The 18,294-nt window shown below is 54.2% G+C and overlaps 1 protein-coding gene across 2 annotated transcripts; it reads right to left on the minus strand.

Moving 5' to 3' along the window:
- Nucleotides 1-233: 233 nt before the first annotated feature.
- Nucleotides 234-14,038, minus strand: LOC142743720 (sodium/potassium-transporting ATPase subunit alpha-1-like). 2 transcript variants are annotated; one of them, XM_075854740.1, is made up of 23 exons: nucleotides 13,931-14,038; nucleotides 6,778-6,897; nucleotides 6,598-6,657; nucleotides 6,309-6,512; nucleotides 6,120-6,233; nucleotides 5,348-5,482; nucleotides 5,155-5,272; nucleotides 4,798-5,066; nucleotides 4,510-4,708; nucleotides 4,315-4,424; nucleotides 4,100-4,234; nucleotides 3,242-3,434; nucleotides 2,982-3,157; nucleotides 2,762-2,898; nucleotides 2,380-2,530; nucleotides 2,132-2,300; nucleotides 1,785-1,939; nucleotides 1,577-1,700; nucleotides 1,333-1,478; nucleotides 1,118-1,248; nucleotides 835-936; nucleotides 672-763; nucleotides 234-519 (listed from the first exon to the last, which is right to left on the minus strand). In XM_075854740.1, the coding sequence occupies exons 1-23, from the start codon at nucleotides 13,940-13,942 to the stop codon at nucleotides 491-493; spliced, it is 3,081 nt and encodes a 1,026-aa protein (XP_075710855.1). In that variant the 5' UTR covers nucleotides 13,943-14,038; the 3' UTR covers nucleotides 234-490. The 2 variants fall into 2 exon arrangements, with proteins under 2 accessions (XP_075710855.1, XP_075710856.1); XM_075854741.1 differs by lacking the exons at nucleotides 2,762-2,898; nucleotides 2,982-3,157; nucleotides 3,242-3,434; ... (9 more) ...; nucleotides 6,778-6,897; nucleotides 13,931-14,038 and adding an exon at nucleotides 2,623-2,633.
- Nucleotides 14,039-18,294: the final 4,256 nt, after the last annotated feature.

Consider the following 18,294-nt stretch of genomic DNA (forward strand, 5'->3'; position numbering starts at 1 on the left):
CAGGAATCACACAACGCTGAACAGAATCCCATTGTCCAGCACGAGACCTCGATGTGTCACCCTACACGGAGCCTCTTACCACCCCCCCCCAGCGATGAATGCCATGTTACAGGGTGTGTGTGAATTAGGATTTGCCATGTTACAGGGTGTGTGTGAATTAGGATTTACAGGTCACTCCGTGTTCTAGGACGACGCACGATGACAAGAGATTCATCAGACAAGGACACGGCAGAGACCTCTGAGACCCACCTTTATTTGTAAAAATGCAGATATATATATTATATAAAACATCTGTGGACCGGCTCCCTTACAAAACTAAACCAGAGAAGGCACAATGAGAACTCTGACCAGGACGCACAGCGACTCTGCGCCCCTCGCAAAACGCATCTTCTTCCACAGGAAACAGGCCGGACGGGTGCACACAGGGGACGAGGGGGTGCAGGCAGGCGGAGGGGGAGGGAGGGGTGAAATGTCAGGACAAACCGCGCGGCTAGTAATACGTTTCCTTCTCCACCCAGCCTGGAAAAAAAGACAGACAAGTCAGCAACTACGAGAAGACAGCGATAGAGGAAAACAAACAACTTCATAAATCCCGGTCACTACAACGCAAGATCTACGCCGTGCAGAAACCTGTTAGGAGGGGCAGATAACAGAGAACACAAGATACTCACCACCAGGGCTGCGTCTGATTATCAGTTTCCGGATTTCATCATATATGAAGATCAGCAGCGAGTACGGGAAGGCACAAAACCACCATGTGGGCCTGAAAGAGACGAGCGGTGATTAGACGCTGCGCACCAGAACACGACGGCGGATAATCAGACGGGCACTTACTTCAGTGGGTACATGCGCAGCGCGATGTCCATGCCCGGGCAATATGACAGGAAGGCAGCCAGCGCGGTCTCCTCAAACAGCCCGAATATCAGGATCTTGTTCCTATAGAGAAGACAGTCTAGTTACACCTGGCCGGCTCCACACACCGTGCGCCATGCCCCCCCCCCAACACGGCTCCACACACCGGCCATGCCCCCCCCAACACGGCTCCACACCGGCAATGCCCCCGCCCGGCTCCACACACCGGCCCTCCCTCACACTGAACACCCCAGGCTGCACTCACTTCATGCCCTGCTGGAACACAGAGTTCCTCCTGGTCTTGCAGATGATCAGGTCGGCCCACTGCACTATGACAATACTGACGAAGAACGAGGTGTGACAGGTGAACTCCACAATCTTCCTTTGTTCGTATGTCTGTCGGGGGAAAGGAAGAGGATAAGGATCTGGCAGGAGAGCAGCAGCCGCCGGCTCCTCAGGTAACACATACTGGACACTCACCCACTGCTGCCCGTAGCTGTCCTCCACATCGTTCACCCAGCGGTCATCCCAGGACACTCTGATGCCGAGCAGCGTCCAGGGAAGGAAGCCGTTCTCTGCCAAGATGACGAAGTAGGTGAAGAAGCCACCGAGGGCCTGGATCATACCTGAGAGGAGACGAGAGCTGAAAACCGACACTAAGATGGAGGAACCAGACACCGCCTGGAACAGGAGACCAGTAAGAGGAACCCGTGACCGCACTCACCGATCTGCCCGTACGCCATGCTGATCAGACGCTCGTTCACCAACTTGTCTGTTTTGGGGTTTCTGGGCTGACGTTTCATGATGTCACTTTCTGCTTGTTCATAAGCCAGGGAGATGGCGGGAACCTGACAACAGGAGGATTAGATAAGTGATCCCCCCAATCATTTATCATCCCCCCCCCCCTAATACTGAGAGTTCCAGGAACGTACCATGTCGGTACCCAGATCGATACAGAGAATGGTGACTGTTCCCAGGGGCAGGGGGATGTTGGCGATGATGAAGATGAGGAAAGGTGTGATCTCAGGGATGTTACTGGTCAGGGTGTAGGCGATGGATTTCTTCAGGTTATCGAAAATCAGACGACCTGGAAAAAAAGGTAAAGGAGGAGTGAGGGGGTCAGGGGCAGCAGCGGCACAGTCGGCGGAGGAGACGAGGCACCAGGGACACAGACGGAGGAGGAGACGAGGCGCCAGGGGCAGCAGCGGCACAGACGGAGGAGGGGACGAGGCGCCAGGGGCAGCAGCGGCACAGACGGAGGAGGGGACGAGGCGCTCACCTTCCTCCACACCGGTCACAATAGAAGCAAAGTTATCGTCCAGCAGAATCATGTCCGCGGCCTGTTTGGAGACATCAGAACCAGCAATGCCCATAGCAATACCAATGTCCGCCTTCTTCAGAGCCGGGGAGTCGTTCACACCATCTCCAGTCACCGCCACGATCGCCCCCTGCAGGACGGATGAAGTCAGGATTAGTCATGGCCATGTTACCCCCAGGACTGTACGGAGGGGAGAACTCATCACCCACCTGTCTCTGACAGCCCTCCACAATGATGAGCTTCTGCTGGGGGGACGTCCTGGCAAAGACAATCTCTGTGTGGTAGCGGAGGATGTCGTCGATCTGCTCCGGGGACATGTCCTTCAGGTCGGAGCCGTGGATTACACAAGCCTTGGCGTCCCTGACAGGGGGAGAGTAGCAGAGCTGAGTACTTCATGCTGACAGGGGGGGGGGGGGGGGTCTATGTAATAACAGGCATCCCGCTCTACATACCTGGGGTTCACCTGGTGCTGACAGGAGGGGGGGTCTATGTAATAACAGGCATCCCGCTCTACATACCTGGGGTTCACCTGGTGCTGACAGGAGGGGGGGGGGGGGGTCTATGTAATAACAGGCATCCCGCTCTACATACCTGGGGTTCACCTGGTTGACTGGGATGTTGAGTCTGGCTGCGATGTCTTCCACCGTCTCGTTGCCCTCAGAGATGATACCCACGCCCTTGGCAATAGCCTTGGCAGTGATGGGGTGGTCACCGGTGACCATGATGACCTGCCAGACAGCAGAATGGAAGGTAAACTCAGACAGGGTTTCATACGTCTACAGCGGGGTCCACACTAGACAAGGATGCCCACCTTGATGCCGGCACTTCTGCATTTACCAACTGCATCAGGCACCGCGGCACGGGGAGGGTCGATCATTGAGATGAGGCCGACGAAGCACAGGCCCTCTGTTGGGAAATTCACTTCTTCCGTATCAAAATTGAAGCCTTCAGGGAACTGGTCATCATTGAGAGGCAAGTGGCAAAACCCTGCAGGGAGAAGGCGTGGAATGAGAGGTCTGCCCGCAAGTCACATGACCCGGCCTGCCAGCTGACGGATGCCGGAGGTCTCACCTAGCACGCGCTCCCCCAGACCACCCAGCTCCAGGTAAGCGTTCTGGAAGGCGTCCTTCAGCTCCTCGTCCAGCGGCTGCTCTTTGCCTTGCACCAGGATAGTGGTGCAGCGGTCCAGGATCCTCTCGGGGGCGCCCTTCATGACCAGCAGATAACGGGACTCTGATGGGTTGCCATTCTGGTGTATGGACAGCTGTGGAGAGAGACCGGGAGGGATCAGAGACAACCTAAGTCTTGGGGTCACACAGATTGAGCCCTCTACGTTCTGAGGACACAGATCACCGGATGGGATAAGCCCTGAGGAATGTCCAAATTCAGCGCAGTAAATCCACAGCAAGCGGCTTATTACTGGAGGTTCAGGGGAAAGCGGCCTAATGAGATTAAGGCACCACGCAGGGAGATGTAAGTAAGACGCACCACGCGGCTGGGGGTCCAGAGCCCTACATGACTGCACGGCCACTCAGCTATATAGGGGAACCCACAACATATAGGGCCCTATTTAAGGGATTTGTCTATGTTGTGGTTGGCGGATCAGGAGGATAACGTGTCACCGTGCAGCCACACTGACCGCCAGTGACTCCATAGTCCGCTCCTCCAGTATCGGCTGTCCATACACGGGGTCTGTGAGCTCAGCTACGCGGCACGTTGCAGCTCCAGCTCCCACTTAAGATTACAGGTTTATTTTAAGCAGACTTGACAGACTCAGCTCGACACCTCCGGCCCTCCCCACCCTTTATCCAGCCGCGCGGAGAGGAATCAGACGTGGTCTAATCCCGGCCTCAGGACGCCTGACAACGCAGCAGCATGTATGACCACACCGAGGACTTATCATAGGACTTCACCGTCCCCGCCACTCACCTGGTATTTGTTGGTGGAGTTGAAGGGGATCTCGGCTACTTTGGGATTCTTTTCCCTCATGTCCCTCACCGAGCCGCAGCAGAGCTCCATACACTTCAGCAGAGCAGATTCAGAGGCATCTCCAGCAACGTCTCTCTACAACAGAACGAGAGTGAGACGCCCGCCGGAGAACGTTCCAGAACAACGCAACAGGAATCGGCCAGAGAGAGGCTCACCTTCAGAATAGGAGTGTTCTCCTGACCGGCCTGGAACACGGCGCGGTTACACAAAGCAGCAACGCGAGAGAGTGCCGTCCAGGTGTGGGAGCTTTTATCAAACGAGGCACCTGAGGGGAAATAAATAAAAGGGGCATCAGTGATGAGAACCCCACAACCTGCACCGTCCATCACCCCGAGGACAGCAGATCCTACCGCTCTGATTCTCTGTGGTGTCCGCTTCATGAATCTGGTTATCAAACCACATGTGTGCCACCGTCATGCGGTTCTGGGTGAGGGTCCCGGTCTTGTCGGAGCAGATCGTGGAGGTGGATCCCAGGGTTTCCACAGCTTCCAAGTTCTTCACTAGGCAGTTCTTGCGAGCCATCCTCTTAGCAGTGAGTGTAAGGCAGACCTATAAACGGGAGCATCGCTATCAATTAACTGCCAAAGAGGGGGTCACGTTAATAACCACCCCCCCCCCCCCCGGCTCAGACGACTTACAGTGACCGTGGCCAGGAGACCTTCAGGCACATTGGCCACAATGATACCGATGAGGAAGATGACGGCCTCCAGCCAACTGTACTGCAAGATGAGCGACAGGATAAAGAAGCTGACGCCCAGGAAGACGGCCACGCCGGTGATGATATGGATGAAGTGCTCAATCTCCACAGCGATGGGGGTGCGGCCGCCATCCAGACCAGAAGCCAGGGTCGCGATACGTCCCATGACGGTGCGGTCACCGGTGTTAATGACGATACCGCGAGCGGTTCCTGTTAAGAGGGAATGGAGACGACTCAGAGCCTGCAAATTTACACACAAGAAACACCCAAAAACCTGTTACCTCTCACGGCAGCTCACCTTCAACGCAGTTAGTGGAGAAGAAGGCGATGTTCCGGGTCTCCAGGGGGTTCTCGTTGGTAAAGTCAGGAGATCTGGTCTGTGGCTCGGACTCGCCAGTCAGGGAAGAATTGTCCACCTATTGGCAGAAGAGACAGTATAAAGCGGCTGACACCAGAGAAGCGAGGCAGGAGATCCGGTGTGTGCAGCTCACCTTACAGCCTTGGGCAGAGATGACACGGAGATCAGCCGGGATCCGGTCACCACCCTTCACTTCTACAAGGTCTCCCTGGACAACCTCTTCTGCGTTGATGCAGAGCTTCTCACCACTGCGGACCACCAGGGCTTGCTGAGGGCGAAGACGGACAAGTCAGACTGTAAGATCAATGTGAGATATAACACGCTCAGCAGCGCCGCCGCCAGTCCTGTGAGATATAACACGCTCAGCAGCACCGCCGCCAGTCCTGTGAGATATAACACGCTCAGCAGCGCCGCCGCCAGTCCTGTGAGATATAACACGCTCAGCAGCGCCGCCGCCAGTCCTGTGAGATATAACACGCTCAGCAGCGCCGCCGCCAGTCCTGTGAGATATAACACGCTCAGCAGCGCCGCCGCCAGTCCTGTGAGATATAACACGCTCAGCAGCGCCGCCGCCAGTCCTGTGAGATATAACACGCTCAGCAGCGCCGCCGCCAGTCCTGTGAGATATAACACGCTCAGCAGCGCCGCCGCCAGTCCTGTGAGATATAAGACGCTCAGCAGCGCCGCCGCCAGTCCTGTGAGATATAACACGCTCAGCAGCGCCGCCGCCAGTCCGGTGAGATATAACACGCTCAGCAGCGCCGCCGCCAGTCCTGTGAGATATAACACGCTCAGCAGCGCCGCCGCCAGTCCAGTGAGATATAACACGCTCAGCAGCACCGCCGCCAGTCCAGTGAGATATAACACGCTCAGCAGCACCGCCGCCAGTCCTGTGAGGAACGCACCTGGGGCACCATGTTCTTGAAGGACTCCATGATTTTTGAGCTCTTGGCCTCTTGGTAGTAAGAGAAGCAGCCAGTGATGATGACGACAGCGGACAGGACAACACCGAGGTAGAGCTACGGAGGGAGAAGAGGAGGTTACAGGGAGAACATAACACCAGAGATCAGCGTGAAGCTGGCGCCGCTCCTCACATTATCGTTCTGTGGCTCCTCCTCCGTCCCGGCCAGAATACCATACGCCAGGAAGCAGAGAAGGGCCCCGATCCACAGCAGCATGGAGAACCCCCCGAACAGCTGGCGGCAGAACTTCACCCATTCTGGAGTGGTGGGGGGAGGGGTCAGGGCATTCGGACCATCTCGTGCCAGGATTTCAGCTGCCCGGGCTGTTGTAAGTCCCTGAAACAGAAAAGTATCCCTGTATGATACAACCAGACACACGGGTGACAGCGCAGAGGAAGCACCACACCAGCAGTCAGCTCACCCGGGCCAGATCTGTCCCATACTTGCGGTGCAGCTCATCCATGGTCATCTTGTGGTCGTCCTGTGAGGAGATGAGGGTGAGGGGTCAGTTTAGATCCTGTTACATGGGACTGCAGCTTATAAACACGCTTAGAATCACAGCCGTCTCCCACACATTATGGGGTCCCGGCTCCTTACTTACCAGAGACACTTCCTTCTTGAGCTCATCCATATCCCGTTCCTTCCCTTTACCTTTACTCTTGCCCTTCTTCTTGCCGCCATGTTCAGAAGTGGCTGCGGGCTCATACTTGTCACGTCCGGCCTGCAGGGAGACAACACAAAGTGTAAGTGACTCACAGGAACCTGCTGCTGTAGGAAAACAAACGTCTATGAGCAGCGCCAACAGAAGGAACGAGCCGCCGATTCTTCCCTGTCAGACCCCACCACGCTGCTATGTGTCACCTCGCCTGGCGCTGCCCATTTACTAGGTGACAAGAAACAGCAGAGCAGGGAGCCGGCCGGCAGCCACAAGCATTACAGTCTCTGCCAGCTCTGCACCAGTTTCTATAGCAACTCCCTGGCAATCGCTCAGGACCCTCCAGTATGTGCGGAATGTGCCGTCACTGCCACATTATAACCAGCCAGCACAGGGTTAATGTCGCTGACGAACCTCGTCCGCTCCCCAGCGCAATCACGTGCTGCAGGAACAATGCGCTATAGATAAAAACAAACCCGATACCGGAGAGAAGGGGCGGCACAGGAAGGAGGGCGAGCAGCGGCGCTCATAATTAATCACCCCCACCATGTGCAGCAGAACTAGGAGTCAGCCATGACAGGGTTAACACCCCCCCCCCCTTGCACAATGCAGCAGTCACAGGACGGGGAGGGCAGTTTCCGTAATTTGCAGCCACTGTTTCCATGACTGCTCCCACCAGGGCTCCCGACACTGGAGACGCCAGCAGATAATGAGGGTAGTAACCCCTTCATGACTGCCGGGACACCGAGGACTGAGCCTCACCGCACCCCCATAAACACCCCGTATGGTCACATGATGCCCCAGCCCCCCACAAGGACAGGGCTACATACAGAGTATCACTCCCATCTTCCCTGACCAGTGATTGAGAGGCCCCTGCCCCCTACTGAGGACAGGGATGATAGGAGTGATCTGCTGTATGTACAGTGATAGAGGAGACGGGCGAAGGGTCATCACATACAGACCCCCCCATACTGAGGACAGGGATGATAGGAGTGATCTGCTGTATGTACAGTGATGGTGGACAAGACGGGCGAAGGGTTATCACATACAGACCCCCCCATACTGAGGACAGGGATGATAGGAGTGATCTGCTGTATGTACAGTGATGGTGGACAAGACGGGCGAAGGGTCATCACATACAGACCCCCCCCATACTGAGGACAGGGATGATAGGAGTGATCTGCTGTATGTACAGTGATGGAGGAGACGGGCAGAAGGGTCATCACATACAGACCCCCCCATACTGAGGACAGGGATGATAGGAGTGATCTGCTGTATGTACAGTGATGGAGAAGACGGGCGAAGGGTCATCACATACAGACCCCCCCATACTGAGGACAGGGATGATAGGAGTGATCTGCTGTATGTACAGTGATGGAGGAGACGGGCAGAAGGGTCATCACATACAGACCCCCCCATACTGAGGACAGGGATGATAGGAGTGATCTGCTGTATGTACAGTGATGGAGACGGGCATTCGGGTCTGCGCACACAAGCCAGTCCACCACTATACGATGGGCCGTATTCCCATCCTGGCCATTTATGGCAGACCCCCGGGCTGTAAAAGTCTCGCCTCCCGCCCGCTTACACTACATTAGCAATAGGATTTGATTGTGAGCTGCTGGGGTCAGGGATGATGGGAGTGATAGTTAATACAGCAATTGTGCTGGCGATGGGCCGATATTGGCCTGTAGGGGGTGAAGAGACGAATACTGGGGGGCTGGAAAGTTAAGAGATTTCAACACAACTTATTGAGGACTCAGTAAATCTTACAGGCCTGAACCCCAAGAACAGGAGGGCCCTGGTACCAGACCTGTGCTCTGCCCGGCACGTTACCCGCGCTGCCAACCCAACTATCAAAACAGGAACACAACTCCCCAACAATGCCCCGAGGTGCCGACGCCAACAACGACCTTGTCCAAGGTCACAGGGAGATGACACCCCAAACATGATGTGAAGACAGTGCCAGCCCTGTAACAGACGAGCCTCACCCCACTGCACCCGCCCAGAGCTGAAATCAGAGCGAGGACAAGTACCTGCACATCACCCAGCGGGCAAGGGGGGTGGGGGACCAACAAGGGTGCTGCACGGCCTGTAATCAGACCCAAGACAAGCACCTGCACATCACTGGTGGGGGGGGGGGGGGGGTGTGCTCCGCGTTCTGTAATCCGATAATCTCAGCAGCAACGTCACAAGAACAAAGTGTTCACTGGCACCAGACTCCCCACAAGACAAAGGGAGGCCTTGTGCCCGCAGATGCCTCAGGTGTATGTGCCCGCTGCTGCCCTGAATGAGGATCACCCACAGCCCCCCACACCTGTATAGAGAACATTCCCCCAGGGTCTTTGCCATTCAGGAGTCTGGAAAAGTTGGCGCTCCTAGCAATGGAAGAACGCTGGCACCTCAGGGGGGAATACAGGGGAACCTCAGGGGGGGTGGGGATTATTACACCGCTCTCATGCCCCGAGGCATCGACTGTTGAGTGCCGGAGCCCAAGGACATATAGAAGGGGTGCCAGGCCTGCCCGCAGCCTCAGGAGCCGTGCCAGGATCACACCCTGGGAACAGCGCACACCTAGCAGAGCATTTCACAACCTCCGCCATTAACCCTTTATAGCACTGAGCCTGCAGAGCGCCCCATCCCCCACACTTGTGCAGCAGTAAGTGTCCAGGTACCATGGAGGGTCCCCACAATACAGAGCCCACCACACTGCCAGGGTAAACTGCCTGCAGCCCCACAGCTACCAAGTCACATGATGGACCAGCAATGAAGGCACTAAAGGACCCCCTCCTTTAGTGCCTGCATTGCTGGTCCATCATGTGACTTGGTAGCTGTGGGGCTGCAGGCAGTTTACCCTGGCAGCACAGCGGCGGGAGGCAGTGAGGAGGGGGACGCAGCACAGCGGCGGGAGGCAGTGAGGAGGGGGGCGCAGCGCAGAGGGGAGGCAGTGAGGAGGGGGCGCAGCGCAGAGGGGAGGCAGTGAGGAGGGGGCGCAGCGCAGAGGGGAGGCAGTGAGGAGGGGGCGCAGCGCAGAGGGGAGGCAGTGAGGAGGGGGCGCAGCGCAGAGGGGAGGCAGTGAGGAGGGGGGCGCAGCGCAGAGGGGAGGCAGTGAGGAGGGGGGCGCAGCGCAGAGGGGAGGCAGTGAGGAGGGGGGCACAGCACAGAGGGGAGGCAGTGAGGAGGGGGGCACAGCACAGAGGGGAGGCAGTGAGGAGGGGGGCACAGCACAGAGGGGAGGCAGTGAGGAGGGGGGCACAGCACAGAGGGGAGGCAGTGAGGAGGGGGGCACAGCACAGAGGGGAGGCAGTGAGGAGGGGGGCACAGCACAGAGGGGAGGCAGTGAGGAGGGGGGCACAGCACAGAGGGGAGGCAGTGAGGAGAGGGGCACAGCACAGATGGGAGGCAGTGAGGAGGGGGGCACAGCACAGATGGGAGGCAGTGAGGAGGGGGGCACAGCACAGATGGGAGGCAGTGAGGAGGGGGGCACAGCACAGATGGGAGGCAGTGAGGAGGGGGGCACAGCACAGATGGGAGGCAGTGAGGAGGGGGGCACAGCACAGATGGGAGGCAGTGAGGAGGGGGGCACAGCACAGATGGGAGGCAGTGAGGAGGGGGGGCACAGCACAGATGGGAGGCAGTGAGGAGGGGGGGCACAGCACAGATGGGAGGCAGTGAGGAGGGGGGGCACAGCACAGAGGGGAGGCAGTGAGGAGGGGGGCACAGCACAGAGGGGAGGCAGTGAGGAGGGGGGCACAGCACAGAGGGGAGGCAGTGAGGAGGGGGGCACAGCACAGAGGGGAGGCAGTGAGGAGGGGGGCACAGCACAGAGGGGAGGCAGTGAGGAGGGGGGCACAGCACAGAGGGGAGGCAGTGAGGAGGGGGGTACAGCACAGAGGGGAGGCAGTGAGGAGGGGGCACAGCACAGAGGGGAGGCAGTGAGGAGGGGGCACAGCACAGAGGGGCGGCAGTGAGGAGGGGGGCACAGCACAGAGGGGAGGCAGTGAGGAGGGGGGCACAGCACAGAGGGGAGGCAGTGAGGAGGGGGGCACAGCACAGAGGGGAGGCAGTGAGGAGGGGGGCACAGCACAGAGGGGAGGCAGTGAGGAGGGGGGCACAGCACAGAGGGGAGGCAGTGAGGAGGGGGGCACAGCACAGAAGGGAGGCAGTGAGGGGGGCACAGCACAGAGGGGAGGCAGTGAGGGGGGCACAGCACAGAGGGGAGGCAGTGAGGGGGGCACAGCACAGAGGGGAGGCAGTGAGGGGGGCACAGCACAGAGGGGAGGCAGTGAGGGGGGCACAGCACAGAGGGGAGGCAGTGAGGGGGGCACAGCACAGAGGGGAGGCAGTGAGGGGGGCACAGCACAGAGGGGAGGCAGTGAGGGGGCACAGCACAGAGGGGAGGCAGTGAGGGGGCACAGCACAGAGGGGAGGCAGTGAGGGGGCACAGCACAGAGGGGAGGCAGTGAGGGGGGGCACAGCACAGAGGGGAGGGCAGGAACAGATCCTGGATTAAAGTTCTGTCAGGACACCGGACCTCCTGTTTCTCGGGGGTTAGCCCCACATGACACTACCCCCTTATGAAGCATAACCCCCATAGTGACCCTCGTGATGCCACTACAGCCTGGCACAGAGGATCCGCCATAGTACAACATGTAGACATCACCAGGAGGAGGCACGAGGCCACCGCTCCTCACACCTCCACCATGTAACATGGCAATGACACCACAAGGTCAGCACAGCCCCTCATCTTAACGGGCATACCAGGAGGATGCCACCCACCAGAGGGACTGACAGCACAAGTGTCTAGATCCCATCCCCCCCCCCCCCAGATAACAGGTAAAGCAGCTGCAGAGCCATTAACCCGTCCAGAACAGGATTCTCCCGTATGACCGGCCTGAAGTGCCCCCTCCTGACCGGCCTGCAGGCACACGTGGCCCCACCGCTGCCAGGGGCAAGAGCTGCCGAGGCGCCAACACTAATTCACAAGTGAAAGGAGTTTAGTAACTGGCACACGCCCGGCCCTGGCATCTCTGCCGCCAGCACAACCCCCTCGCCCACGGCCAGGAATACACGGCAATGGAGAGGGCTCTACCCACAATCCTGAGGGACACTCAATGGGGGAGACAACGGCACTGCCACCCAGCACAGGGGACCCCGACACTAGAGGCACCGAGAACCCCAACACAAGCACTACAGAGGCAGGAGGCACAGGTGACCCCAACACAACCACCACAGAGGCAGGAGGCACCGAGAACCCCCAACACCAGCACTACAGAGGCAGGAGGCACAGGTGACCCCCCCAACACCAGCACTACAGAGGCAGGAGGCACCGAGAACCCCCAACACCAGCACTACAGAGGCAGGAGGAACAGGTGACCCCCAACACCAGCACTACAGAGGCAGGAGGCACCGAGAACCCCCAACACCAGAACTACAGAGGCAGGAGGCACAGGTGACCCCCAACACCAGCACTACAGAGGCAGGAGGCACAGGTGACCCCCAACACCAGAGGCAGGAGGCACAGGTGACCCCCAACACCAGCACTAGAGGTAGGCACAGGTGACCCCCAACACCAGCACTACAGAGGCAGGAGGCACAGGTGACCCCCAACACCAGCACTAGAGGCAGGAGGCACAGGTGACCCCCAACACCAGCACTAGAGGCAGGAGGCACAGGTGACCCCCAACACCAGCACTAGAGGCAGGAGGCACAGGTGACCCCCAACACCAGCACTACAGAGGCAGGAGGCACAGGTGACCCCCAACACCAGCACTACAGAGGCAGGAGGCACAGGTGACCCCCAACACCAGCACTAGAGGCACAGGTGACCCCCAACACCAGCACTAGAGGCAGGAGGCACAGGTGACCCCCAACACCAGCACTAGAGGCAGGAGGCACAGGTGAAACCCAACACCAGCACTAGAGGCAGGAGGCACAGGTGACCCCCAACACCAGCACTAGAGGCAGAAGGCACAGGTGACCCCCAACACCAGCACTAGAGGCAGAAGGCACAGGTGACCCCCAACACCAGCACTACAGAGGCAGGAGGCACCGAGAACCCCCAACGCCAGAACTACAGAGGGAGGAGGCACAGGTGACCCCCAACACCAGCACTACAGAGGCAGGAGGCACAGGTGACCCCCAACACCAGCACTAGAGGCACAGGTGACCCCCAACACCAGCACTAGAGGCAGGAGGCACAGGTGACCCCCAACACCAGCACTAGAGGCAGAAGGCACAGGTGACCCCCAACACCAGCACTAGAGGCAGAAGGCACAGGTGACCCCCAACACCAGCACTACAGAGGCAGGAGGCACCGAGAACCCCCAACGCCAGAACTACAGAGGGAGGAGGCACAGGTGACCCCCAACACCAGCACTACAGAGGCAGGAGGCACAGGTGACACCCAACACCAGCACTACAGAGGCAGGAGGCACCGAGAACCCCCAACACCAGCACTACAGAGGCAGGAGGCACCGAGAACCCCCAACACCAGCACTACAGAGGCAGGAGGCACCGAGAACCCCAACACCACAGAGGCAGGAGGCACAGGTGACCCCCAACACCAGCACTACAGAGGCAGGAGGCACAGGTGACCCCCAACACCAGCACTACAGAGGCAGGAGGCACAGGTGACCCCCAACACCAGCACTACAGAGGCAGGAGGCACCGAGAACCCCCCATAATATAACAACGCCATAAGAGGACGAGAATAACCCCGACATCTCCACATACAACCCCCAACATCCAGCCCCGACATCTCCACAAACAACCCCCATCATCCAGCCCCGACATCTCCACATACAACCCCCATCATCCAGCCCCGACATCTCCACATACAACCCCCATCATCCAGCCCCGACATCTCCACATACAACCCCCATCATCCAGCCCCGACATCTCCACATACAACCCCAGACATCCAGCCCAATTCGCACACCCACTATCATCCGGCTTAGACCATATAAGCATCACCCCTATCATCCTTCCCAGACACTACTACCACCCCCATACGACCAGCTCAGCCCGCCGTCTTCCTGCTCCCCGCCGGTCACTATCACCGTCTCCCCTCATATGTTAGGCCGGGCTCCGCTCTTACCCCGTATCCCATGCTGTCGGTATATCGCGTCTCCTCCTCTCCCGGGACCGCGCTCTGTTACCGCCTAACTGAACTATAGACGCGCTCCTCATCATTATATACACCGCCTTACCGACGTCATCATCGTCGTCACCACAGCGACAAGACCCGCCCCTCCCGGAGAACGCGCGAAGATCTCTTCCCGCCCACAGGCGCGTTCCCGCGCTGAGGAAGAAGGAATAGAAATCCACAATGCCGACATGAGGTAGAATAATGTTATTACACGACAGGATATACACGACATGAGGTAGAATAATGTTATTACATGACAGAATATACACGACATGCGGTAGAATAATGTTATTACACGACAGGATATACACGACATGAGGTAGAATAATGTTATTACACGACAGGATATACACGACATGAGGTAGAATAATGTTATTACACGACATGAGGTAGAATAATGTTATTACACTACAGGATATACACGACATGAGGTAGAATAATGTTATTACACGACAGAATATACACGACATGCGGTAGAATAATGTTATTACACGACAGGATATACACGACATGAGGTAGTGTGATCGCAATTTGAGTCACGTTACGCCTTGATCTCCATGCAGGTTCAAATCAGGTGGGGGGGACGAGCTCGGAGAAGCAACAGATACACTGAGACGTTTCTCAAGGTAAAATACTTCTGACTTTATTTGCAGAGACACAGAGTTTATATAGTAAAAATATCACATGACTACGTGCAGACACACATTTAATCATTTACATTCTTGTGGTTTCTTCCCTTGTGATCTATGTCACAATGTACATTGTTCTTATCTCTTAGTTGTTGATCTGGTGCCTGGTCCTTATCTTATCTTGGCTGTATACACAAACCTTGAACATTAAACATCAAACATTTAAACATTAAACATCTAAACATTAAACATCAAACAGACTCCTTCGTGTCTGGTAAGTCCTTGTAGGGCCCCAATTTCTACTATCTAAAGAATGTCTGCATATCCATTCCATTACCTTTCCCAGAATATATTCTAATACATGTTCCTCTTCCATAACATTTCACTCCTTGGGGTCCCAGATACATTATACATATATTTATTCCATAACAATCCCTCCTTTTGTGATTTTACCAACACCTAAATTCCAATGCTACTTCTATCTCCTGATAGCAAGGCTTCGATCCATTTCTTCACTTGATTCACACAGGTATGTAGGTGGGGTAATCTCACAACACTCTTTCATCATAATGTATAGGCCTCTGTTTGAATGCTTCCCTTATTTTGCAAAATGCATAACAATTGAAACATGTAAGCAATATAAACAATATTATGAAACATATCAAGGGTTGGAATAACACATGCAGTATCTTAGTGGCAGTGGGGGAAAATCCTGTAAATATGTCATACCAATGATGGGCACTGGCATCTTTTATTGCTGACGATAAATTTATTACTTCCTTAGCTGCTATTGTAGCCAATACTTTCACTTTACTTAGAGTTACATTATGGGCTGCTATCAATTTCTTTACGTCTTTAGACTTTTGTAACACTTGTTTTAACTCTTCCAGTGGCAAACTAAAATTTCCATAGGGCAAAGGTTCAGGTACCCATACAGTGGACATTATTTCTTCTAAAGTAGGCAGGAACACTATAGTTTGGTTCCCCCAAGTCAAATGCGTCACATTGTATAGACATCCTGAAAATGGTCCCATGAGATTAAACTGGCTAAGGGTCTGTCTATTGTTAGTTATTAAGCATACATGCTGTGGACCTACTTCAATATAAACCTGTAGGTTAGCTTCTGGGATTATAGTGAGTGCGCATACATTATCCTGGTGCTGCATTAGACAGGGTTCATATATCCCTGACTGTTGATTACATACATATCCTTGCTCTGTTAATTGGCACAAATCTATATTCCTTGTCTTATTTTGAGAGTCTATGTGTGTTCCTTTTATTTCTGGCATCCAATATTGTCCTAATAATGTCACCGGATCAATCATTACCATTGGCATAACAATAAATTTGCATAATAGAGTAGGATTTTTCACATTAAATGCTATTAGTCTTCCTGCACACCATCTAGGTGTACACTCAGTATACTCAGGCTGTAACAATAACCACGTATCATTTCTCTCTCTTACGGGCAGAATGTCTGTCCATTGCCTAACATGACTACTAAACAATTTATTCTTAAAATTATTCATCTGTTCTTGTTGCCACATCGTTTTAAGCGTACATACTGTCCAATTTACAAAAGTTGATACATTCTGTAATGTTCTATATTCGGTTAGCATATTTTCATTGAAAACATTTAGGAACAGTTCATCTATAGCTAACCCTCTCTGTTGTATGGCAAAGGTAGTAGGTAACCATGAGGCACCTATCCTTAATGCAGTAGATGTGTCGTCTCCCACTGAGTTTAATTTGTTCATAACTGTTTCTAACTGTATACCATTCAATACTCCTAATCCCGTTCCTGCCCCTCCTAATAACGTGTCATACCATTCTCTTTTTTGTCTATGGCAGCTGGGGGGTTCAGGGAAGGAAATATTGAAGTGTACATTCTCTTTCTGCTGTTGGGTTACAGCATTCTTACATGTATGTGGTATTCTTTCTAAATTCTGTTCAGTAACATTTGGTTTGTGGCCATCGTGTAAAAATTCAACACATAACACATAGGTAGTTCTATTTTCGATCTTGGTGTTATTGGTGCACCAAAGTCCAAACATACTTTGATCAATAGAGAAAGTAGCAGCCAATTTTGGATATTTGTATTGTGTTTCATTGTAGAACCTCCATCTGTCCGTATTTCTTGGGGCATCATATTTCATCAGAAACCCTACCTGCCGCTGTTCCTGCATAAATGTTCCTTTTGGTATCTGATAACAATCAAGATACCCTTTTAATTTCATAGTTATATTATCACCATCTTTGGGTATTCTTACATACAACATCCGTGAATCTGGGGGTCCATTTTTACATAAGGCTGGTGCAGAGATGGAAATATTGGCAATAGTGCAAAAACTACTCCCGTTCGCTTTTTCCGGAGGGGAAGGTGCACACGTAAAGTTACCGTGTTCCGTTTGGTTGCTCTTCTGTAACCATCCTGCTTTAAAACTTCCACAATCCTGAGGAGGTCGTGTTAATTCTGACGGTGTATGGGGGGCAATTTCTTTCAAGATTAGAATTCCCAACATCCACATAAAAATTCTAAACATCTTCCTTAGAGTCTTCTTTCGTTTGTACTGTAATTTTTTTGCAATGGCTGGCGTGAATCCAACTTGTCTTTCCTTCGAGCTTCACTGAGGTGCTTGTAACGAGTAGGACTTGAAACGGTCCGTCAAATCTTGGGTCTAGACTTTTCCTCACGTGTCTCTTAACGACTACCCAATCTCCCGGTTCCAGCTTATGCGTCCCTTCAACTGAATCGGGATCTGGAATGGAAGCAAAAACTTGTGCATGCACCTTGGTCAATTGTTTGTTCAGGGTTGACACATAATCTGTTAGTCTACCATACTGCATTTGGAGCACCTGTGGAAAATAACATCCTAATCTGGGAGCCGACCCAAATAAGATCTCATATGGGCTGAGACCTGTTCTTTTTGTGGGCGTGTATCTTACTGAGAACAAGGCTAATGGTAGACACTCGGTCCATGGTTTCCCGGTTTCTACCATTGCTTTTTGGATTTTCAATTTGAGAGTCCCATTTAGTCTCTCAACCTTCCCACTACTTTGTGGATGGTATGGTGTATGTAGGGCTTGACTTATGCCTAGAGCTGACAACACATGGTTCATGATTTCACCCGTAAAATGAGTTCCTCTGTCGCTCTCGATCACCTCTGGAACTCCATATCTGCACACCACCTCGTTGATCAGTTTCTTTGCTGTGGCTACGGCTGTAGCTTTGGTGACTGGAAAAGCTTCTGGCCATCCTGAAAAGAGATCAATACAAACAAGCACATACTCATAGGTACCGACTTTTGGTAATTGAATATAGTCTATCTGTAGTCTCTGGAATGGGTAAATTGGTCTGGGTGTGTGCTTCTGTGGTACTTTTACAGTTCTTCCAATATTATGTGTTGCACAGATCATGCATCCTTGTGTAAAACTGCTGGCCATCACACTAAACCCTGGGGCATACCACACCTTGTTTACCAAGTCCATCATTGCCGTTTTTGACTGGTGTGTCTCTCCATGTGTTATTTGGGCCATCATTGGGAACATTGTCTTAGGCAGGCACAGTTTATTCTTGCATTGCCAGAGGCCATCTTTTCGTAGCGTTGCTCCTTGGGCCGTCCACTTGTCTTTTTCCTCTTCTGTTGCTTGTCCTTGAAGTTTTTGCAGTAGTTCCGGGCTTAC

The sequence above is a fragment of the Rhinoderma darwinii genome, chromosome 2 (assembly GCF_050947455.1).
Source record: "Rhinoderma darwinii isolate aRhiDar2 chromosome 2, aRhiDar2.hap1, whole genome shotgun sequence".
NCBI classification, from domain to species: Eukaryota; Metazoa; Chordata; class Amphibia; order Anura; family Rhinodermatidae; genus Rhinoderma; species Rhinoderma darwinii.

Bases quoted from the DNA above. Each gene is read 5' to 3' on its own strand.
- LOC142743720 (XM_075854740.1), bottom strand. The intron at 5,067-5,154 runs GTGAGCTGCCGT...CCCTCTTAACAG, and splicing joins CTCCACTAACTGCGTTGAAG to GAACCGCTCGCGGTATCGTC. The intron at 1,701-1,784 runs GTACGTTCCTGG...TCCTGTTGTCAG, and splicing joins TCGATCTGGGTACCGACATG to GTTCCCGCCATCTCCCTGGC.